At 43.8% G+C, this 25,072-nt stretch overlaps 1 protein-coding gene across 2 annotated transcripts in view; it reads right to left on the minus strand.

Annotated features, from left to right (window-relative positions):
* Nucleotides 1-20,865: 20,865 nt before the first annotated feature.
* Nucleotides 20,866-25,072, minus strand: part of paxbp1 (PAX3 and PAX7 binding protein 1) — a 40,457-nt gene continuing 36,250 nt past the window's right edge. For both annotated transcript variants that reach the window (XM_083641019.1, XM_083641018.1), the window contains exon 18: nucleotides 20,866-21,680. In XM_083641019.1, coding sequence (XP_083497145.1) covers nucleotides 21,563-21,680 — 118 coding nt within the window. In that variant the 3' untranslated portion in view covers nucleotides 20,866-21,562. The remainder of the gene's footprint in view (nucleotides 21,681-25,072) is intronic.

A 25,072-nucleotide genomic window follows, 5' to 3' on the forward strand; every position in this document is an offset into this window, starting at 1 on the left:
GTCTGCGGTCCCCCACCACAAATTCTCAAAATCCTGTGGGAAACACTGCATCTTAGGAATGACCACGTGTTAAGTGCACATATTATGGATCGTCACATTTACAAGCACATCTGTAAACGTGGGTCACAGAGTTTAAGTGTTAGAGACTGAGGAAGGGGTTCGTTCGACAACCTCAAACTTGTTAAGAAGGACACGGTTTCCTGAGTTACATAACACAACCCAAATTCACAATGTGTGACGGCTGGCCAGAAGAACCAGGGGCCCATAGGGACAATCCATCTTACTGCTGGATACGCTGCAGACATATGTTACATAACACAACACAACTCACAGCAGAGGAGGTAAAGGCCTCCGGCAGACTCTTCCACACGACAAAAGAGGCAGGAATCATAAATCAAGACACAAAAACACTTTCTGGAAATATGCAAAGGAATTCATCATGTTGTGTTATTCGTAGTTGTAGAGGTAACGCTTACGACCTGGGTAAGACAGCTTACGACCTGGGTAAAACAGCTTACGACCTGGGTAAGACAGCGAACGTTAGTATTGAAAGGAAAGAGGTTGCCTAGTATGGCTGGGATTAGGGATGAAACATTACGGGTTTACTGATAAACCGCGATAAAATTCCAGACCTTTATGGTCTTTGCACATACAGTCCGATTGTTTTCATATGCGTGTTTTTTAATCCGTCATCTGTAAACACAGACGGGTCCCAGCTCGCAAAAATCTATTGACTGATGCGAAAAACGCAGAAAATCGAACCTCGTCCGAAAACTTAAATGACAGACGTAATTGTCGGACTCGGTGTGTCAATGATGATTGACACAAACGAGGTCGTATTCTTTCTTTTTTTCGTGCGTCAATTTCGGATGAAAATACGGACTTGGTGTGCAAAAGCTATTACCGTTACTGATACTGTTTAAAAATGTAATTATCCTCAAAACCGTATTATCGTGATTACAGCACTTTGAAAAACATGGTAAATACTGTTGATCATCAACCAAAGTTAGCAACAGGCCTTGATTTCAGTGAGTGTACTTTTTGGGTCTGAGTTGTCAATATAAAACTTGGTGAAATGATTTCAGTGAGTGTATCAATACCTTTTGAACATTTTCAGCACACTTTAAAACGATAATAAAGCGGTAATACTGATAAACGTGATCATAATTTGTCACTATAATTGTGATCTGAAATGTTCATACGGTTTCATCTGAACTAAAACGACAACAAAAGCAAGACTGCTTTGGAAGCAGTGCAAAGACCCCCATGACACACACACACGCACACACACGCACACACACACACACACACACACACACACACACACACACACACACACACACACACACACACACACACACACACACACAAATCAAAATGAGACAGACTGTGCTCATGATAAATACAAAAAAGAGAGGATGTATAGAGCAGCCTAGAAAGGCAGCTGTAAGACATCTCTCAGTGTTCAGAGCATTCTGTTGGTCGCCCTGACCAACATTCCCCAGTCATGAGCTCACAGTCAGGGGCAACACTTGAGATTTGGACAAGGAGACAAGAGGAGGGGCGGAGAGATGGATAGCGGAAAGGAAAAGAAATGTGTGTGGGGGGGGGGGGGGGGTAAACAATGTACTGCAGCAACATGCCTAAAGTTGCCGGGCAGAGGGCCAGTGGTATGTGCCATGGGAGAGAGTGACATACAATTAGCATGACCCATTTCTGGCTATGGGACTTCTCCATAACCTACTGCCACCAATGAGGACATGAACCCACATTTGAACAGGACAACATGCTCATGCCAGTTCTCCACAACTGTGACCTCACGGAAAGTTCCACAGAAGAACTTGGTTAGCCTACTGGAGCTATCAGACCACCACAATAAAAGTTAGAAACATCATGGGGTTGTGACTGAAATTCTTGACCTGATTTTGCCCCAGCGGATTTTTTTTCTTCCTTTTATATAGATGGTTTTCACGGAATTGTGTTGCTATGGGAACAGTGTGAAACCTATCTTATTTCCTGTCAGCTATTGTATTAGCAAACACTGCAACAGGAAGTAAGCTGGGGGCAAATCAGAATGTTCATGTTATCAAGTTAAAACTGAGCCTATGTCAAGTCAACTATGTCAGTTTATTTGTATAGCACATTTCATACACAGAGGCAATTCAAAGTGCTTCACATAAAATGGTTGACAAGAAAATAAAAGAATAAAAGAAGAGAATAAAATGGACATTTAAAAGCATCACAACAAAACTTTAAGAAAGAGCATAAGAAGTGCATTAAGCAACAGGCGCAGCAGTTACAAAAAGAGCTAAAAACTTATAGAGGACTCATTGGGTTTGCATAATAGAATAAATCAATTTTTCTATATTGAATCCCCCGACATCATGACTATATAAGAAACATGACTACACACACATGATTGGAAAAATGTCCATACCTTTATAACAGTTGGACTCGAACAGGCCACACATATCTCCTAAAAAACAGCTGTCAGCAGTTAAAAGCGACGGTAAAAGTCTTTAGTCTATTTTTAAAAGTAAGTCCAGTTGGGGCAGATCTGAGGTCTTCAGGCAGTTTGTTCCAGCTAGCAGAAGCATAGTGGGTGAAATGCGGCCTTCCCATGATTTGATTTGATCCTAGGGACAGTTAGTAAGCCGGACCCTGTGCTAGAAATGTGATTTTGAGACCTGTTTTTCACCACATGGCGGTAAATGGAGAGAGGGGGTTAAATGCAATTGCCTTGTCGCCTCTACCGGAGCAACAGATAACACAATTGCCCGTTTGGAGTTTTATCATAGCCACAAGGATCAACATCACTTTAACTCCCAATGACTCCAGCTGAGGCCTGGCTGAGCATGGCCACACCCACATGTTTGTATGTCAATGTTATGAATGGAAAGTACACACAGCACATGCTCTGCTGCAAAACCCAACAACAACAACAACTATGTGCATCTAGCATGTATTTGTGGACAATTCCTGTGAATTAAGACACCATGACACAAATAATAATCCGTTGAATTACTGAACTAAACCAATGGCAGTAAGGCTACATTCACACAGCCATCCTTAGTGCTTGAATCTTTTCCCCCCTAAGTGACTCAGATCAGTCTTTTTCATGACTGTGTGAACAGTACAAGTCACATTGAAAGTGACTTTTTTAAAGATGACCTGGGCTACTTTCAAATGTGGAAAAACATCAGATTCGAATCTGATGTTTTGGAATGTGACATCGGTGTGAACAGACATCTGGCCCATTATTAATTAATACACAGGACAAGATGTTACTATCCCTTGTGCCAAAATCCGAGGAAAAACACATTTAGAAGCCCAATCCAGAATAAAACAAGCTAACAGGCTAACAAACTAATAAACAAGACACAAATCACCAGTTACATACCCTAGCCAACAGCAGTATGAAACATGTCATTGGGGTTTTCAAGTGGGCACCTTCCTTCACCGACGTTTCGTTAAGTTAGGCCCACGACACCTCAAGAAGGCTTAACGGTGTAATCCAGCGTCCTGGAAACACCCCCCTCCATGCTACCACCGCACAACTGCATATTACCTCACTATCTAAGCCTAGCTATCCAGGTCGATTCGGTATGACATTCCTGACTACACCACCACTGTCAATGATTCAGCCCTGTTGATGCGGACCGTTAATCATGACCAACAACAAACAATCCCTAACTACACCACCACTGTCAATGATTCAGCCCTGTTGATGCGGACCGTTAATCATGACCAACAAACAATCCCTAACTACACCACCACCGTCAATGATTCAACCCTGTTGATGCGGACCGTTAATCATGACCAACAACAAACAATCCCTAACTACACCACCACTGTCAATGATTCAGCCCTGTTGATGCGGACCGTTAATCATGACCAACAACAAACAATCAATCTGACCTTAGCGAGCTCCCCAGCTAGCATGTTTCCTCCTTATCCACAGCCATTCACTTGCTCGTTCTGCTGCCTGAGACATGTTGCTAACCGCAAGTTTCAGGCTCCGTCCCCGAATGCCCAACTCAGTTAGTAAGGCAATAACGGACTTTGCCACAAAACCACGGCAGCCCACCTCTACAGGCCGCACTCGAGCCCTCCAACCTCGCTGCTCTGCCTCTGCTGCCATTTCAGCATACCTAGCTTTCTTGCGCTCATAAGCCTCCTCAACTCGATCTTCCCACGGGACTGTGAGTTCGATAAAATAAACTCTCTTCTCTACCTCAGACCACAGTAACAAGTCCGGACGTAGCCGGGTGCTAACTATATATGCTGGGATGACTAGCTGTTCATTCAAGTCAACCCTCATTTCCCAGGCTCCACCTACACTTAGCTGCCCTAACTTGTGCCTGACCTTAATTGGTCTAATCTTTTCTCCCTCACGTACAAATTTGATCTGTCTATTCTCTTTGCTAGCAACTAGAGAATTTACTTCTAGCCGCTTTTCCTCAACTGCAGCTGCCAAACATTTCAACACCTGGTTGTGACGCCAGGTGTATCGCCCCTGGGAGAGACTGACCTTACACCCTGACAGTATATGCCTCAATGTACATACACTAGAACACAACGGGCAGGCACCATCCTCGCCCAACCACTGATTTAAGTTCTGGGGAGATGGCAGCACATCATAAGTAGCCCCTAGAATAAATCTAATTCTGCTGGCCTCCATGCTCCACAACTCTCTCCACTTCAACTTTCTCTTCTCTACACTCTCCCAGTTCACCCACTGTCCTTGCTTTGCCTGCGACACTGCCTTAGTACATCTTACTGCCTCCTCTTGCCTATGTACTTCTTCAACTACCATCTTCCTCTTTTCTATTACTGATGCCTTGTTCCACACAGGTTTCCCTATGCACAACCCTAAGCATCCACGCCCATGCTGCACCTGACCTATGATATCCCTATGTCTAAGAGCTGACTGTGCTTGCTGTACTGCCTCCTTTGGGTTCCACTTCCTCCCTGTTTTAACTGTGGGCGCTACACTCCTAACCACTGGATCCTTTGACTGAGTCAGAGTCATTTCCAGTCTAACCTTAGCACACTTGAACTCCTCTGTCAGGCTAGATAATGGCAATTCCAATATGCCTTTCCCATATAAGGCTACACTGCTTAGGCAGCGTGGGACTCCGAGCCATTTTCTAATGAATGAGTTAATCATCCTTTCTAGCTTTTCTACTTTTGAAAGGGGAACCTCATACACTGTCAGTGGCCACATCAACCGAGGCAACAATCCAAACTGCAAACACCACAACTTTAACTTTCCTGGGAGCCCTGACTTGTCTATACTTGAAATACCTTGAATCATTTCCTGCCTCACCTCCTCAAACTGACCCTTATCACTGAGACTTGCATCATACCATCTTCCCAAACTCTTGACTGGTTTCTCTAACACTGTAGGCACCACCTCATCATTTATAACAAACTTCTTACCTACTACCCTCCCTTTAATGATTGAAATACTCCTGGACTTACTTGGCTTCACTTTCATTCTAGCCCACTGCAGATTACTATTTAACTTATCCAACAATCTGCTAGTACATGGAGCGGTTGACGTCATAGTCGTCATGTCATCCATGTATGCCCTAATTGGAGGGAGCCGCAGCCCTCCCTGCAGCCTTTCACCACCCACTACCCATTTTGAAGCCCTAATAATGATCTCCATTGCCATGGTAAAAGCTAATGGGGAAATTGTACACCCTGCCATAATGCCTATCTCCAGCTGCTGCCAAGCTGTAGTGTACTCTGCTGTGGTAAAGCAGAGTTGAATATCTAAGAAGTAGGCTTTAACTAAGCTCTTTATACTACCTGGCACTCTAAAGAAATCAAAGGCCTCCCATAACAGACTATGCGGCACTGACCCGAAAGCATTAGCCAGGTCCAAGAATACTACATGCAGGTCTCTCTTCTCACGCCTAGCTGACTGGATTTGGTGCCAGATCATGCTGGTGTGCTCTAAGCACCCGGAGAAGCCGGGAATTCCAGCCTTTTGCACCGAAGTATCTATTAGCCTATTCTTTTCTAGATAACTAGACAGCCTCTGTGCCACAACACTAAAGAAAACCTTCCCTTCAACATTAAGTAGACTGATAGGTCTAAACTGACTTATCTCTAACGAGTCCCTTTCTTTAGGAATGAAGATTCCCCCTGCTCTACGCCATGCCTTAGGAATAACCTGCTTCTTCCAGACTACCTTCATCAGCTTCCATAGAAACTGCAACACATCTGGAGCACTCTTATACAGCCGGTAGGGGACTCCATTAGGACCCGGGGCTGAAGAGGCCCTTGCACGTCTCACTACTTCTTGAACTTCTTTCCACCTTGGTGGGCTATCATCACACTGGCTCTCTATTTCACCAATAGGTGGAATATCAGCTGGGACTGTCATCTCTCTAAACCTTTCCCTATCTTTGTGAACCTCCTCCAAATATTCCTCAAGCTTCTGCTTAGGTACCATAAGGCTACCATTCTTTTCCTTACTAAACAATGACTTCACAAATCTAAATGGATCCTTATAGAATGCTATTCTAGCTCTCTCTTTCTTTTTCCTATTTTTCCTAATGCTCTCTGCTCTTCTTAAAACTGCCAACCGATCCCTCACATCTGACTGCAAGCAATCAATGCCTTCCTTCTCAACCTCTGTAGCTTTCCTCCACTGCCTCTTAAGCTGTCTTCTCTCCTGGATAAGTCTATCTATCTCTTGTTGGCGCCTAGATTTAACTACCTCACCCTCTAGTTTCTTCCTTTTCTCAAAGACGCCAAACCTTTCCTTACCATAATCATAAATACAATCTCCCATTTTCTCCAACTTACTCTCAGCAGTTCCTTTAAGCTTCTCTAACATCCTAACCAAATCACTATTGATATCTTCCCACTTCCTACTTTCCGCTGCACCTGGCCACTTAACTCTAGGCTTCTGACCGCTAATCTTCTCCCTTTTTGGCTGGCTGGCCTCTCTGCTTTCCTCGGTGCTAGGACCTGCCTCAACATCAGGGGTGCTGATGTCCTGCGAGCTGTGGGTTACTTCCTGTCGCTGGACTTCACCCGACTGACTTGATAAACTTCTTAAGAAATAATTATCAATGCGGGGTCCCTGTGTTCCCTCTACCAAGCACCTCTTCCTGCCTTGATGGATTCTAAGGCCCCTCAAAGTTGTTACCTTCTGCCAGCCACACAAGCAAACCTGACGCTTCTTTCCATCTACATCTGAACTAGTGGCTTCCACTGACATGTTTTCCCTACTCATAGTCAAGTCCGTTCCAGAGTCAATAACCGTGTCAACCATAGGTGAGTCATCTTCCGCCCCCGCTCTCGCAGACTCTAGGGGTGTTTTTTCATAATTCTGTTTCGTAGCAAGTTTGGGTGTAACCAATGGCCTATTGGCCTTGGCTACTGCCACAATGACCCAGCTAGCCCATATCTAACTTAATGCTTCAATGTGACTTTTACGTCATTCCAGAGCGACTTTGATTGATCACTATTCTGCACTGGTGGGAGGAGAGAGGACCAAGTGGGCAGATTGTGATTACAAACATGGATGACAGCTGTGAGGGAGCTAATCAGTGGAGGGACAGTGAGATTTTAGACCTTCTCACCTTAGTTATTAGCAAGAAGTAGCAGCTATTGCTCCACATAAAGCCATCATTAAAATGTTGGCTCTCTTTCTCCTCCTCCTCGCTATCATCTGCTCCTGTATTCACTGGCTTCCACTGCACAATAACTTGTAAATTAAACCGTAAACAACAGATGAAACAACACCGTCAGCTACCACCATGTTTACTGCTGTCTTCTTCTGGGTTTACGTAGAACAGCAGTGTGCTGTGTGTGACGTTATTGTTGTTCTTCTGCGCATGTGGGTCACTTCAGGTCCACAATCTGTTCACACCGGAGTCTGATATGGGCCACTTTTAAAAAGTCTGTGTGAACAGCCACACAAAAAAATCAGATGTGAGCAACAAATCAGATTCAAGCACTAAGGATGGCTGTGTGAACGTAGCCTAAGAGAGTTGAGCTCATGCTTAGTTACCATATTGTATAATTATGCCCCGTCAAATGAGTAGCTGATTAATTACATTGGCTCATGTGGCACCTTATTGTATTGCCTGGGAAGTTCATTAAAAACAGCTTAGAGTGAAAATACTGTTCAAATATCCAGGGGTAATCATAAAGATCTTAACACACACACACACACACACACACACACACACACACACACACACACACACACACACACGTATATGAACCACATGACCCCATGACACTGACATGCCCTGAGACTTTTGCATTCTATCACCTATAGTGGTTAGTGGACCAGATGATGGTGACATGTTAAAATGAAGGAATTTGACAATACAAATCAGCCACTAGCTGCATATTAAATACACATTATCTACTGTATATATAAAAAGTAGTATGTGGGCGATGTTTGTTTCAGGTTCTGTGTTCGGCCACACAGCTATGCCGTTTTACATGCGATCGGGCTGAAACCTTCAGGATATGTAAAGGGCACCCGTGCAGGTGACCTGTGGAGCCGGATTTTTTAATTAGGCTAATTAGCCTAATGATTTGATGTCATCAGTGATGTCATCAGCGAGATGCCTAGTACATGTATATTAAATACACTGCATATTAAATACATGTTATATATTAAAAACACGTTATATTAAATACACGTTATTATTACTAGTGTCTCATACATTGTCTCACTGCAGAGGAATCTACAAAATCCGGACAATAACCTGTTCTCTCATTGAGGAATATGCAAATCCATACTTACTCAGAACAGAAGCAGCCACAGATGAGCTCTGCCTGCTGCGCACAACACAGAGTGGAGAGTTTGAAAGAAGATGGGGGGGATTAAGAGACGCATTTGTAACTATTCTTCCGCCTGCTGTGTGAAGTGCATCCCGTTTGACCACGGCCTTCTGAAATACTATCTAGAGGAATCACATGGCCTGGCTATTCTGAGCAGCTTCTCTCTGCTACTGGATGCTCAGTGCTGCTTACACATACACACAGCCACATGCACACACACACACAGCCACATGCACGCACCCGTGCACACACACAAATACACTCTCAAAATGTGTGGTTGACAGTGGAAATGTCTGTACTTGGGATGCCTCCAATCTACAATCACTAGTTGTGCACCTGCCCACATGGAAACAAACTGACTCAACCTGACGCACCAAATAAACCTGCACTTTGTTACACACACACACACACACACACACACACACACACACACACACACACACACTTCGACGGGGGGTGGGGTGGGGGGGCGGGGGTGGGGGCTGTGTCACGTAGTAACAATCAGAGGCAAGGAATACATCTGATTTTCCTTTTTATTGAAAGGAAAATGGACACAAAATGTGCAATAAGCATATCAAATAAATGACAGCCATAGCCCATAAAAACAAATTTGCTCATTATGTACAGTAGGTGGCTGCCTGGTCAAACTGTCACAGTTTCAGTGCTGGTAAGTAGTAATGTTAGATGAGAGGCACAAAACTATCACTAAGATTAAATGTACTAATAACTAATGTTGAAGAAAAAATGAATAATGTCGGATTGCTATTTAAAAAATTAAATGTAAGAAGAAAAACGAGGCATTCAAATAAAGATAAATCGATTACCCATGGCATTGATTGAAGCTTCGAAGCATTTGGGTCAGCTCTACAAAATCGTAAAAAAAGCTAGAAAGGCAGAGGTGTGAAGAGAGCAGCGGCAGCCCCTGCAGCAAAGTCAGACAGGGGGTGTGTGAGCCCCATGTACCAATCACAGCAGAGGAGTGTGAGACAGTTTGTACATTCGATTCAAGCTGACACTGAGGAAGGCCAGTTTAACTAATGGATGATGGATGATGATTTAGTCTTTTTCAATACTGATCTGAATACTAGGGATGGGCATTTTAAGCAATTTAAATAGTCGAGTACTCTCCTTCTATTACGGACGAGTGCTCGAGCACTCGCGCAGGGGGGGGTCTGTGTCATTACTATGGTAATGACTGAGCAGGGGTAATCTGCTGTGTGGGGGGCTGTTCACACATTACGTTTGCATTTTTGCATGGAAAAAGCGCTACCTGGAGCATTTTTTGTCAGGAGAGGAACTGACTGATATTGGGTGACGCTAAGCTAAGCCTACCTCAGACAGTAGTCTATCTCCGATGGTTGGATGGATGGCATAGCGCTTTGGAACAGACACGTTGTGAAACAAGCAAAGGCATTTCCATGTCTTGTCCAGCAATGTCAGGTTATTGTCCAGTATCATCCATTTTACTTTATGATCACTGTTACATTAACGTAAATCCACGGATTACAAGGTCCGGTGTTCTGCCAAAAAGTGAAAACTGACCAGTGTGATTAACGTTACAGCTGCAGCTGAATAGTGATCACCATGAAGCGATTGTCTCCCAAAAAGTGATTCTTTCTCCACATTTCTTGTGACTAACGTTATGGGAAACGACAGTGTAGTCAGTAACGCTAAACTAGTGCAATGTTTTGAATGAGTTTTATCGGGCGTGCGCTGTGAAGAAGCGTGTGGGAGCATATCTCCAGCCACCATTTTCAGGATGAGCTGGAAAACTTCCGGTTAAAACTTTCAAAATAATGTTACTTAAACAAAAGTAAATAGCTTATTGATGCACGTTGGAGGAGAAAAAGTATTTCAATGAATGAAGCAGCAAACCTTGTATCAAAATACTCGTTGTGATGTTATATGGCGTGAAACTGTGGCTGTAACGCATTACTCAAAATAAATAAGGTTACAATAAGCGTTTTATTTTGAAAGCAACAAAGCGGATGACGTACTTGTACATTCTGGCTGACATGACGCCCGGCCGTGCAAAACAAACGTGGCTTCCGCCAGGGGTAGTAGCGAAACCACGGCTAATATAAACGATTATCTGCTTAAAATAAAGGCAGTTGGACTCGAATGTGACCCTTACAGCTTGCCAAAGAACCAGTGGTCCATGGACGTAGACATGTGGCCAGGAATAGGGTTTCCTGACATTTATATGTACTTAATATCGACGCCGGGGAAATACACAAACCAAAGCATGAAAGCATACAAGAGCCTGGACGCGTGGTCGTACTTCAAGGCTGGATTTGTTGGCGACAACGAGGACAGCAATGGATATTCTGGTTGTATGTGGAGAGGTACATATTTATTTTATTACAACTTTTATTAAGAAAAATATAGCATACGCTGTCACTAACACATGCTAGCTTTGTTCATAGTTAACACTGTCACTCATGTAACGTTATATCTGTGCAGATAAAACACAGCCAGAGAATGAATGAGCCCTCATTGAAACCCTGGATAGCTGCAGAGAAGACCGGGACCGTTTCATTAGCTTTCGGCAGGCTGTAAAAAGATACCTCCGACGCCTTGTTGAATCTATTTTTACAGTCAATGGCACAACAGCACTTTCCCATTTTCGTTGTTTTCTCGCGGAAGCTGAACGCTAAACACCGTGACCCGGCGGCGCCACCTGGCTTGTTTAGACGTTTTGACACTCACTGACCCGCACTGACTGTCGCGTCCGTGACGTCACGTGCATTCCCTCTATACCATTTTTAAAGGGGTGGGGCGAGTACCCGAACAGCAGAAACGTTACTCGAATACTGACGTTATGAACGAGTGCTCGAGTACCCGAGTACTCGCGCCCATCCCTACTGAATACTAATGAACTGTATATATATTATGGCACTAATCCATCAACAGAAATGACAAAGTGCTTCTTATAAAAATAATACTGTACATCTACACTATAATGCCAGCAAGTGTCTGTCTCTGTCTCTCTGTCCTTCGCGTAGCTCAAGAACCGTTCGTCCGATCGACTTCAAATTTGGGGAGTGCGCTGATGGGAACTCGACACGGTGCAGTGCCGCATTTCGTGCAATTCAGCACAGCGCCACCTACTGGCAACACAAAAAGTTGTTTATCTTGAGAACCGTTCATCCGATCGTCTTCAAACTCAGGGAGTACGCTGCTGGGAACCCGACATAGAGCAGTGCCGAATTTTGTGCAATTCAGCACAGTGCCACCTACTGGCAACACAAAAAGCGGTTTATCTGGAGAACTGTTCATCCGATTGACTTCAAACTTGGGGAGTGTGCTGCTGGAAACTCGACGTAGTGCAGTGCTGAATTTCATGCAATTTGACATAGCGCCACCTACTGGCAACACAAAAAGCAGTTTATCTTGAGAAACATTCGTCCGATTGACTTCAAACTTGCGGAGTGCGCTTGCTGGAGTGCGGTGCCGCATTTCATGCAATTTGGACTTGCACTATGACTTGCATAATCATAGTGCCACCTACTGGTAACAAAAAGCGATTTATCTCGAGAACCATTCCGATCGACTTCAAACTTGGCGGGTGTGTTGCTGGGAACCCGAGAAATTCCAGTGGTAAACTTTGTGCAATTCAATCAATAAGATCAAAGCTTTCACGTATCTCCAGGACTGTCCGTCTGATCGACTTCTGTATGTCTGTCCTTCGGGGGAGTGTGCTTAGGCGGACCTGACGGAGTGCAGTGTGGTGGGAAGCGCCCACTGGGTGGTGCACGCACGGTGCATGGTGCATTTAGTAGTAGACTAAATACATGTAGAATAGAATAAAATAAGACAAAGATAAATCAGTAGACAGTGAATAGATTCGACATAGATTTCCAACATTTAATTCAGCATCAAAGCCAATGCTTTAATCAAAGCGTCATTGAGCACCAAAATGACCTTTTTTTAGTTTGGCATGTCTTTCATGGAAGCTATAACCCCTGGCTCATGGGAGAAGATGCCATTTCTTGGGTTCTCTATTTTGACCTTTGGCATCTACATTGCTCAAACAAATTAAGGGAACACTTAATCGTCACAGTATAACACCAAGTCAGTCAAAGTTCACTGATGTCAATCTGTCCATTTAGGAAATGCTGCTTTGGTGCAAATTAAAGTGAGAACAGGTGCAATGGCGAGGTCAAAGTAAGACAACCCCCAAAAGGGAATGTTTTTGCATGTGGTGTCCACAGACAATTGCTCTCTCCTTAAACTTCCTGACAGTGTAGGAAATTAGCCAGGGGCAAGGCAGGGCAAAATTGCCCCAAGAAATCTCAGAATGCCCTTAAAAACCGTGATCATTTTATTTACATTCAATTCATTTAATTTCCATTTCCATCTCTAGCGCACACTTGGCACCTGCAAGCTGTTTGCCAGAAGAAGATGAAGAACTCACACACACACACACACACACACACACACACACACACACACACACACACACACACACACAAACAGCGCTATTGTTCAACTTCACACTACACTTTAGCAACTTCAGGGCTGCCACTGTTTTGTAATGATACATACACAGGACTTTTCAAGCAGTTTTCAAGCAATAAAGCCTGGGAAAAAAGAGATGAAAACAAAAATGTCTCCACCGCAGGTTACCCAGGTGACCAGCAGGTTACCCAGGTGACCAGCCGCATATTTGAGCTAAGAACACCTATGAGAGAGAGCACAACAGCCAATGACAGCTCAATGATCAGCAAATCGATACTGTAGATATGGAGAAAGTACTTAGCCCAGTAGCACTACTGATGACATACCTATAAACATTTGATCATAGGTGAATTTTGAGATGACGGAGCGCACGAGGCTCAAACTTAGAGATTCTGGTAGGCTAAATCCAACGACTTTAGGACCTCTTTATAAATCCAAGCATCTTCAAGTCCCTGATTATTTTTCTTAAATCCAAGCACTTTCAAGTTTCAAGTGCCCCCAAGATTTTGTAAATGCCCCCCATTTTTAGACAGTGGGGCAAAAGTTGCCCTCAAAATATTTTTTTTTAATTTCCTACACTGCTTCCTGACTGATTCTTCTCTGGTTTTGTGTTCTGCTAGTGTGTCCCACACATGTCACAGGTGGGAAAGAGTCCAGAACGCCATGCTCTTCAGCCCCTTCAGTGCAGACTCAGAGCTTTACAGCTCAGCCAGGGGCCAACATGAGGACCCTTTTGTTGCAGGACTAGGGATGTCACGATACTAGAATTTCTACTACAATACCGATACCCAGGAAAATATCGATACTCGATACCATTTTTGATACCACACGGTGGGATGACAACACATCAAGAGGCATAAAAAATAAACAAAGACAGATGGATGGACAGATGCATGCTTCTCCATAATCGGCTGTAGCTCAGGAGGTAGAGCGGGTCGTCCACTAATCGCTTTGGATAAAAGAGGTCGGTGGTTCGATTCCCGCCTCCTCCAGTCTGCATGTCGAAGTGTCCTTGGGCAAGATACTGAAGATTCAAGATTCAAGATTCAAGATTTTTATTGTCACTCCATGGTACAAGTATCACGTGTGAAATTCTTGTGCTGTGGACTCCGTTTACGACATAGTACAAATATAGCAAGGCATATGAGTGCAAAAACAACAAGCAATAGGGCAATAGGCAATAAGCAATAGCAATAAGTAACAATAGCAATAGGGCAGTATAGTGATAAGACAAGTCCGAGACAGTGGCCTATTCACTGCACCTAGGTGCACATGTCATGTGCATACATTAGACGCGCCCAAACATTTCAAATTCGACGTATTTGTCACACAGGTGCAAATAGCATGTACCTTATCATACAGGTGCAAATAGTATGCACCTTATTAGACATACAATTAAACATTAGACATCCGTAATGGCAGCAGCTGCAGTGCGGTACGGCACGGCTAGTCGGCTACTACGCTATTTGTGCATGTTAAGGAGTCTCGTGGCCTGCGGGAAGAAGCTGTTCCTCAAGCGATTTGTGCGTACTTTTGGAACCCTGTATCTCCTCCCTGAGGGTAGCAGGGAGAACAGGCTGTTGTGGGGATGGTTTGTGTCTTTGATGATCTTCAGGGACCTCCTGAGGCACCGCTGGTTATACAGTTCATGCAGTTCTGGCAACTCACATCCTGTTACGTGCTGGGCCGCGCGCCTCACCCTCCGTAGCGCCCTGCGGTCCATGGTGGTACAGTTCCCGTACCAGGTGGTGAAGCAGCCAGTCAGCAGGCTTTCAATGGTGCCTCTGTAGAAGTCCCTAAGGATTTCTTTCCTTAGCCCAAATTTCTTCAGGCGCTTGAGTCCGTGTATTCGCTGTTGGGCCTTTTTGACAACAGTGGCGGTGTGACCGGCCCAGGTCAGGTCCTGGTGGATGTTGACTCCCAGGTACTTGAAGCTGTCCACCGTTTCCACCACTGTGCCGTTGATGGTGATTGGGGGGTGTGCGCCCCCCCCCCCCCTCCTGTAGTCCACAATGATCTCCTTGGTCTTGGAGACCCCAAATTGCTCCCGATGGTGTGCCAGCACTCTGCGTGGTAGCCTGCCACCATCGGTGTATGAATGGGTGAATGTACCTACTGATTGTAAAGTGGTGGTATGTTTGATTTTTCATTAAGAGAAAGCATTGCTGATATTGATACAGTTGCAAATGAGTATTGTATCCGTTTCGATACCTGTTGTACATGAGTATTGTATCCGTTTAAAATTTTGAGTATTGACTTTTATCGATACTATCAATACTTTTGACAACGCTATGCAGGACACAGAGCCAAGAGCCAGGTCAGTATTAGAAGGCTGTATTCACAGAGCCAGGTCAGTATAGAAGGCTGTATTCACAGAGCCAGGTCAGTATTAGAAGGCTGTATTCATAGAGCCAGGTCAGTATAGAAGCCTGTATTCACAGAGCCAGGTCAGTATAGAAGGCTGTATTCACAGAGCCAGGTCAGTATTAGAAGGCTGTATTCACAGAGCCAGGTCAGTATAGAAGGCTGTATTCACAGAGCCAGGTCAGTATAGAAGGCTGTATTCACAGAGCCAGGTCAGTATAGAAGGCTGTATTCACAGAGCCAGGTCAGTATTAGAAGGCTGTATTCACAGAGCCAGGTCAGTATTACAAAGTAATAATAAAGTAAGCATACATTTCTTAAAAGTGTATGTCATTTATTCATATTATTTTGTGAATTATCTATTTGGAGATGCCTCGTTTCTTGCACCACCAGTCCTTCAATTTATTGTTATTTGTATGTCTTTGATATTTTCTGCACACTGACTCCAAATCTCTCTGTTCCAGGGGCAGCCAATATTGCATTCCTTCCTGTCGCTTTTCCAAATCAAAATTGGATTCAATTGACAACTTACAAGCATGTGCTCATCAGCTCCTCACTCACACCCCGCAAAGGCACCGACCTGTGCCACTGACCTTGGCTTATCCTATCAGCCAGATCATGCCAATTTTTGATAATCAAGATTCAATACTGTTATCTGTTTCTCCTGTTCCACTCTGCACCTAATCTTGTTCCAACTTCCCATCTCTCATCAAAAAGAAACGAATTTGGCAGCAACAGTCTTGTTATTACATTTACTCAGCTGCGCCGATGGCATGGCCTTGGAATTTGTAAACTCCTACAAATACTTGGGCATCTGGCTGGACGCATCTCTTTCTTTCAACACACACATCAACAACCTTCAGACCAAAATCAAAGCCAGAATAGCCTTCCTCTTTCACTCACGCTGCCAAACACACCCTTGTCAAAATGACAGAACTCCCAATTCTTGACTATGGCGATGTCATCTATAGAACAGCTTCAGAAACGGCCCTCAAGAAACTGGACACTCTCCATCATGTGGCCATCCGCTTTGCCACCAACGCACCCTTCCACACTCACCACTGTAAACTTTATGATCTGGTAGACTGGCCCTCCCTCAAAACCCGGCGATCCTTCCACTGGCATCACTTTATATACAAGACAATAGTAGGCAAGACACCACACTACCTCACCTCTCTCCTCCATATTTCGGCCGCACCTCCTTCCGCTTTGCAGCCGCAAACAATTGGAACGCACTCCAAAGCACCCTCAAACTCACAACCCTGACATCACTTTCCATCTTCAAACATAAACTCAATCAACTCTTTGTTGACCGCTGTACCTGCTGTTGATTAGCTCCAGATCTCTCTCACACACACACACATACACATACACACTTACACAGTCTCACTCTCACACACACACACACACACACACACACACACACACACACACACACACACACACACACACACACACACACACATTTCAGTTTAGTAGTAGTGTAGCACTTCAATTCTGTGTATATCTGTATATTCTGTCTATGTTTGTTCATATGCTGTTACTTGTCTATATGTTTATATGTTTATTTGTACACTCTGTCTATATTTGTATGCTGTTACTTGTCTATATGTGTATATGTTTATTTGTACACTGTCTATATTTGTACATATGCTGTTACTTGTCTATATGTTTATATATTTTTTGTCTTTTGTTACTAGACTTTGACAATGTATCTATTCCTACTGGGCCCTCTTGGCCAGGTCATGTTTGCAAATGAGAACTGGTTCTCAAACAATTCACCTGGTTAAATAAAGGTCAAATAAAAAATAAATAAAAATACTGCATGTGGATCCATCGGTGTCTGCTCGTGCGTAACGGTCTGCTGTTTCTGTGTCCTCAAAAAGCCCAGCCTCGACCCTATGGTATCCCACCAAAAACCAGAGCTGAGCCAGCCTTTAAAAAGACCTTAACACCCCTGGTTTTTAAATGCGACCTGTATCCGGATAAGTAATCTGGATAATGGTAGCATTGAAAAACCATGTGTAAATGGGGTGAAAAAGATCTGAACACAATGTGAGTCAGACTACCTCCAGATGTGGTCAGGAAGATCTGATCACATCCTGATCACACATGGTGTTTACACCTTGCATTAACATGTGTTTTTCCTTATCCAGATGACATCCAGATAACTTATCCAGATACGGCTCACATTTAAAAAACGGGTGTAAATGGGGTGTAACTCCTGGTTTCAGTCAGGATTCACAATACAAACTCACAGTGAGCTCCTTCCGGAGATGCATTTCTCTCCTCCTCCTTGGTTGACACCATATACCACCAACACACTCCACCGTCTGCTCCCTCACTATCACACACACTTCCCCTTGTGGCTTACATTCACCTTATAGACAACACACAGTTTATGCACACAAACAGCAACACCAATTCAGAACCAACGTGTCCTCCCACCATCGCACACCCCCTCAGGTTGCATGATGAGAGAGAACATGCAGAGCTACTATACCCCCCCACACACACACACAAAGCCTCAAACACATAGCCTAGTATAGTGTTTCAGTACTGGGGCAGCGGCAGACAGACTGGGAGATGGGAAACAGCTAAAATGGGGTCTTTAGGAAACGAGCATGTGCTTTGGTGGTCTGACTGCAGCATGGGTGCTGCTCACGCTTAACTGACTGAACTTTACGCCAGGTAATGTTGGACACGGCTTTCCAAAGCGCCTTTTACGCACCACGCACGGTGGTGCGTAATTCACAGCCTGAAATGTATCTATTGTGTACACTTCTATTTAGCAGACTTCATTATAAACGAGATAGCCGTGACATCTAATAGTCACAGAAGTCGGTAGTAGCCTAGTAAATACAGTAGCTGTAGCCGACTTTACCTTCCAGACCCCGAAAGAGCACATGAAGCTGAAGCGGAGATCCAGGATAATAATTCCCTTGGAAGGTCGAACAAAGGCCAATAAACGCTCCTTGGTTGGTTCCAGGCGGACTGCCAGTACACGACGGTCGACTATGCGGCTTTCCTTACAGGTGGTGAGGGTAAATTTAGGGATTCGGGTCGGGTTGCTGGTGGAGGAGGAGGGGGCAGGCAGAGGAAAGCCTCCAGCCCCGCCCCGCCCGCTCATTACTATTACACGTGGAAGAAAGTCGATCTTTAAATCTGTTTAGAAGATACAAAACTTTAACATGCAATGCCACCGAGTGAGTGGCACTTTTTGGAGCTGCTCTCCTGATAATTATACACTTTAGGCTGGCTTTTTAATCTAACAGTTTAAGTCTCAATAACGAATTTTGGTTGTTGTCTCAGTTTAGTCTTGATTGTCTCAGTCTATGGGAAAGCAGCAGTGTTTCCCACAGGATTTTGAGTATTTGTGGTGGGGGACCGCAGACCCCCTAGGGGGGTGCGGGGGCATGCCCCCCGCGAGATTTTTTAAAACATTTTAAAGTAAAATGCATGAATGTGGTGTACTTTGAGAAAGCTTAAGAGCAAAATTAAAAGGCTAGATCTACGAAGAACATGTCATCATTACTGTGCTGTGGGTTTACAATGACAAACTAAATTTCTCCCTATAGGTCAGGGATACTCAACTTGCTTTGCCACTTTCGTGAAATGATAGAAGGCGAGGGGCCAGTTAACACGTTCACTGCCAATGGCGAGTTGACTCGTCAAACACAATCCAACGGTTCACTGCCAATGACGAGTTGAGACGTCAAAAAAAAAATATATTTTTTTTTTGACGGTGCTACGTGGATCAATGCCCCCCACGTCTCCTATAAAAATATTGGAGGTATTGAATGTGTATAATCTATTTTACCGACCAACTAAGTGGCGACAGTGCTCTCCCGACAGAGAGAAAGCCAACCAAAAACAGCCGCGGGAGGAAGCCATTCTCAAGGAAATGGCTTGGCGAAAACGCTTTCGATTTCACACACACACACACACACACACACACACACTCGAGTACCTTTGAGCATAAATAAGACCAGAATCGCAAAAGCTTCATCAAAGCTCTCAACCGACACCCCAAGAAACGAACGAGCCCGTTTTACAGTAATCCAGACTCGCCCGAGAGCGGCCGCGCCGCCAGCAGCAGCAGCACAGACGAGCAGCAACAGCAGCAGCAGAGCGGAGTACGCCTCAAGATTGGAAGAAGGGGATCGCAAAGGAATTTCTCTCCCGTGTCTAACCCCCCCCCTCGCCTCTCCTCTCCTCTTCCCCGCTCCTGCGATTCCCCTCTTTTTTTGGGATCTGTGAGGCAACAGAAACTCGCCTGTGACAAAACACTGCAAAGCCACCAGAGACACACCTAAGGAGGGAGGAGTTTGGAGACACACACACACACAATACAGTATACAGACTTGCCCAAGGGCACCCATAATCACAGGCACGTGAGGTGGTTCTAAAAATCCATTTATCTCAAAACTCTGAAACCATGCTGTACTCAACGGCTAATATCTACATAACTACTAACTCTACAAACTAACTCTTTTAGACAGAGAAAGCACACATTCTATTAGTACTTTTGTGAACTTTGTGTTCACAAAGTCCAAGCAGAAAAGAATCCTCGGCTCTTGTAAAATGAGCCAGAATCCACAAAAAAACCCTCTGGCAGAAGCTAACTACAGTATTGAAAAACGGCTGGCAGTGAATGTGTTAATAAACAAACGATATACATTTTTCTGTAGCGGATTGTAGGTTTTTGGGGTGTCAGCCGGAGTTTAGGCTGACAGTGTTGTGCACACCGGATAGTTATTTAGGTTAAGTTAGTTAGGTTAAGTACATACATAAGTGCCTGGGTAGCAAGCAGATGGCGGTATTTGACAATTTAGCAGCTAAATCATAGATTATTGAAAGATATTCCATATTCCAGACTGAAATGCTATGACAGAAGTATTGGCCAGAATGACTTGAACATTTATTGGACACTTATTCAGCAGATATCTTGCATGTTGCGTTCAGGTGCACTGTAAAAAAAAATATATATATATATATATATATATATATTATTTTTTTTGGTCAACATCTTTTTGTGGCGGTCCAAATCCTTTTGTGGCGGCCCGCCACAAATTCCTTTATGTATGGGAAACACTGCAGTAGCTACTTCAATGTTAACACAGATACCCTCGGGCATTTGGTGAAAAATGTAGTAGGATTCAGTCAAGAATGCAAAATCCAAAACGTTTAAGCCATCTTCAAGAACCACATTTTATTCACAGGCAAATAAAATATTTCAACAAAAGTCTAAAATTTTTTGAATACAAAGTTCTTCAAGGGGTCATGAAGACAGTTGATGGGTGAAGGATGATGAGTACTGTAGGATGATGGATCCAGTAACCATAACGATATGCTTCCTTCAAGCTGGTCTTCAGTCTTTGTTGATGCACAACTTGAACCCGTTTGCTAACTGGAAAGCTCTTTTGGCACACACAGAAACGCAAGTGAGTCAGTGAGAAATAAAGGTTATTACTGTTTTACTGCTAGCCAAGTTAGGTCAGTATAGCATAATTTTACAGGTCCAAAGTTTTCATGACAGACGCCAGTAAATCCACGTCAACAAATGTGTACTCCCAGTCGAGTCAACATGCCAAACATTCCCAATTCCTGCTGTACATTGTGTCCATTTCCTATATTGACAGCACACAACCCAGTAGTCCTTGACATGACATTTGAAGACTTTTCTTTTAGTCTTTCAACAGGTGCACAAACACACACCTTCATACAATGTACATTATTCACAATATTTACACAGAGGTGTGTTTACCGTTACAGTTGACTTTCAGTCACTGTAATAATTGTTCCTTTTGAGTTTTAATGCACACTTTTTCCGGGGAACCAAATTCAGCATTCCCACGTGGTCAAATGTGCTGCGCTCAAAGTCCGATGAATGGCGAGTTGTTGTCTTGTCCCGTCACTTCGCCTCCAAGAGCGGTGTGATGTCTTTAATGCCGTGCTCTGCTGCCACGGTGACGATGTGGTCCAGCGCCTTCATGTGTCCCAACAGCTTCACAACCTCTTTGATCTGCTCCCTATTGACACACATGATATAGAGACATTAGGAGCAGGACAGACTCAAATCTAAACGTGTCACAGGCTAGCGTTAAAGGAACACTCAACCAGCTTTGTATCATTAGAACATCAGTAGTATATCAGAAAACTGTAAACTGTTTTGAAGTCTGTCATTTAATTTGACAGTTATTGAGTGTTAAAGTGTGGACCAGTGACATCACTGGTCCACACTAACTCAAATGAATAACTCATTAACTCAAATCAACTCTCAATAACTGTCAAACTAGATGAATGACTTCAAAACCGTCATCTATTTTGACAGTTATTGAGAGTTGATTTGAGTTAATGAGTTATTCATTTGAGTTAGTGTGGACCATTGATGTCACTGGTCCACACTTTAACACTCAATAACTGTCAAATTAAATGACAGACTTCAAAACAGTTTAGTTTTCTGATATACTACTGATGTTCTAATGATACAAAGCTGGTTGAAAATGGGCAGAGTGTTCCTTTAAGGCAAGCAAGTCAACTTACTATAGAGGGCTGTGCAATAAAATCGATACGGCAATATATCGCAATATTTTTTTCCGCAATACTGTATCGATATTTCAGAAAAGTATCGTGATATATCGCCATATCGATTTTTTGCACAGCCGTGCGTTCAGTGACACAATAAGAATACTTTTTATTTCAGTGCGTTCAGTAACACACTCAACACTCTGTAGTTTTGACTCAATTTGTCCACTAAGTTATCAATATAAAGTGATGTACCGTAAATTCCGGACTATAAGGCGCACCGGTCTATAAGCCGCACCTTCAAAGTTGACTATTTTTTTCTTCTATAAGCCGCACCGGTCTATAAGCCGCGGGTGTTTTAATGGTATTTTTTGTTTTTTTTACAGTGCACACAGTGTCCGCGGTGTGGTGAAAAGAGGGCAAGAGAGGAAATTAAAACAGAAGTGGATTTATAGTTAGAAAGAGTGCTAAAGAAGAGAGAATTCCGTTTTTTATTTTTTTATTTTAGTTACTCACAGTACTATTGACCAGTCCAACTCAAAAGATATTCGGCAGTTTCACTTTGAGCTCTTGTTCCGCCGCTGGGCACACAGTGTCCGCGGTGTGGTGAAAAGAGGGCAAGAGAGGAAATTAAAACAGAAGTGGATTTATAGTTAGAAAGAGTGCTAAAAAAGAGAGATTTTTTTTTTTTTTTGGAAAAAATCCATAGATAAGACGCACCGTTATATAAGCCGCAGGGGCCAAAAAAGGCCAAAAAACGGGAAAAAAGCCGCGGCTTATAGTCCGGAATTTACGGTACATATTATTACACTACCTGGGTGGTACACAGCAAATTAAATTTTCCGTAAATTATGCAGAGTATTGCAATATATCGCAATATGTATTGTATCGCAATGTATCGTGATACAATCGTATCGTGTGACCCATGTATCGTGATACGTATCGTATCGTGAGGTCCTTGCCAATGCCCAGCCCTAACTTACTACACATGATTTATACTCGGTTATTGTAAATAAATACATAAACTAAACAAAAAGAAACCCTGTCACTGCAACTTTCTATTTCATCCTTCCATACTATCCCGGTAGGTATGTCAACCGATAACTGTTTAACCGATAACCAACCGTTTAAATATTAACTGAGCGTTATTGTGGCGTTTATTTCTTCAAACCACGGTCAATTTTTCAGAAATTCGCTTCCGATGTGTACACATCTGTGGCTGTGATTGACAGGTGGGTCAAAACTCACATCGCAATTTCGTGCCGTATATTCTCATCGCTCTTGATGTGTAAGGACCTTAAGGCAGGGGTTCCCAACCTTTTTTGGCTCGTGATCCTAATTTGACGTCGAAAAATCTAGGGATCCACCCAAGACATTCAAATTCCAGTACACCATCGATAATATCATCAGTGACATGGTAAATGGACTGCATTTATATAGCACTTTTATCCAAAGCGCTTTACAATGTGCCTACATTCACCCATTCACACACCGGAGGCGGCAGCTGCCACGCAGGCAGCCATCGGGAGCAATTTGGGGTTCAGTGTCTTGCCCAAGGACACTTGGACATGCGGACTGGAGGAGCCGGGGATCGAACCACCAACCTTCTGATTAGTGGACAACCTGCTCTACCTCCTGAGCCACAGCCACCCTCTGTGATGTCACATAGCATGCCCCCTGAGAATTCTGACTTTAATCTCAAAACTAACTTTTCTCAAAATTCTGACAGCAACTCGGAATTCTGACTTTAATCTCAGAATTCGGACATTATTCTCAGAATCCTGATTTAAAGGTATAATCTCAAAGATTTTCATCTAAATTTTAAAATATAAAATTAAGAGTGACACAATGTTGATTGAGGCTATGGTCAATTGATGGAAGCCTTTGCAGTATATTGTGACATTAGTAATGTCACATAATTTGGCTTAGGAATGTGACGTCAAGTTTCTGAGACCCACCCACTGCCACGCAGTGTCTGCTCTGTTTTTTGGGGGGGTTTTGCGTTCAAGTAATTTCTTTGCGTTCGCTTCCTTTTATTGGCGGGTGGGGCGGCAGAGTTATGTGAAAGGCTGCAATAATGGATCTCGGGGTGGAGCTTGAACACAGGTAAGCGTCCTCATGTAGCCAACCAATATGGTGGAAAACAATCCCAGAATGCAAGACGCAAGCGTGCATTGCATTGCATTCTGGGATTGATTTGCATTGCATTCTGGGATCGACTCCCAAGCCTAAAGGGCAGGACATACTCCATGCGCGCTTCCAACCACAAGGGCCGTGCGGCCAATATGAAGTAATTGAGGTGGGGGCGAGGCCACCGCAGCCGTAACCGCGCGTCGCCAGATTTTTCTAGCAGCGCGCCGCACCGATCTGCTCCGCTTTGCAGGGAGACAATAGATCCATGGGAGAGACAGGAAGATGAATGAAATGAAGTAGCAGGCTACACTGAGCCATGTTTTGACCACATTTCTTCACCCATGTGGTTAACTTTGATTTCTAACTGTTAGTTTTTAGTCATTTCAAGTAATGAGACAGATCTAGGCCTATTTTCATTCAATAAAAACAGGATTGGTGATTCTATTCATGTGCTGATACAAACATTTGAGAGTGAAACCGCAGTCTACTGAACATAATGGCATTCCATTGACTTTTAATTGCGTTTCATTGACATTATCATGGGCCATTCACTGTACTATGTAAACAGCGGAGCTCTGAGCAGCACTCGAGTATGACCCCCTCTGTCCCAGGTGCGCATGCAGTCTGCGGAGCTCCGCCTCTCGCTGCCCACATGGAGTATGTCCCGGAGCTCCGCCTCTCACTGCCCACATGGAGTATGTCCCGGAGCTCCGCCTCTCACTGCCTACATGGAGTATGTCCCGGGCTTAATGCAACGCTAATT

The sequence above is a fragment of the Poromitra crassiceps genome, assembly GCF_964638095.1.
Source record: "Poromitra crassiceps genome assembly, chromosome: 1".
Lineage (NCBI taxonomy): Eukaryota > Metazoa > Chordata > Actinopteri > Beryciformes > Melamphaidae > Poromitra > Poromitra crassiceps.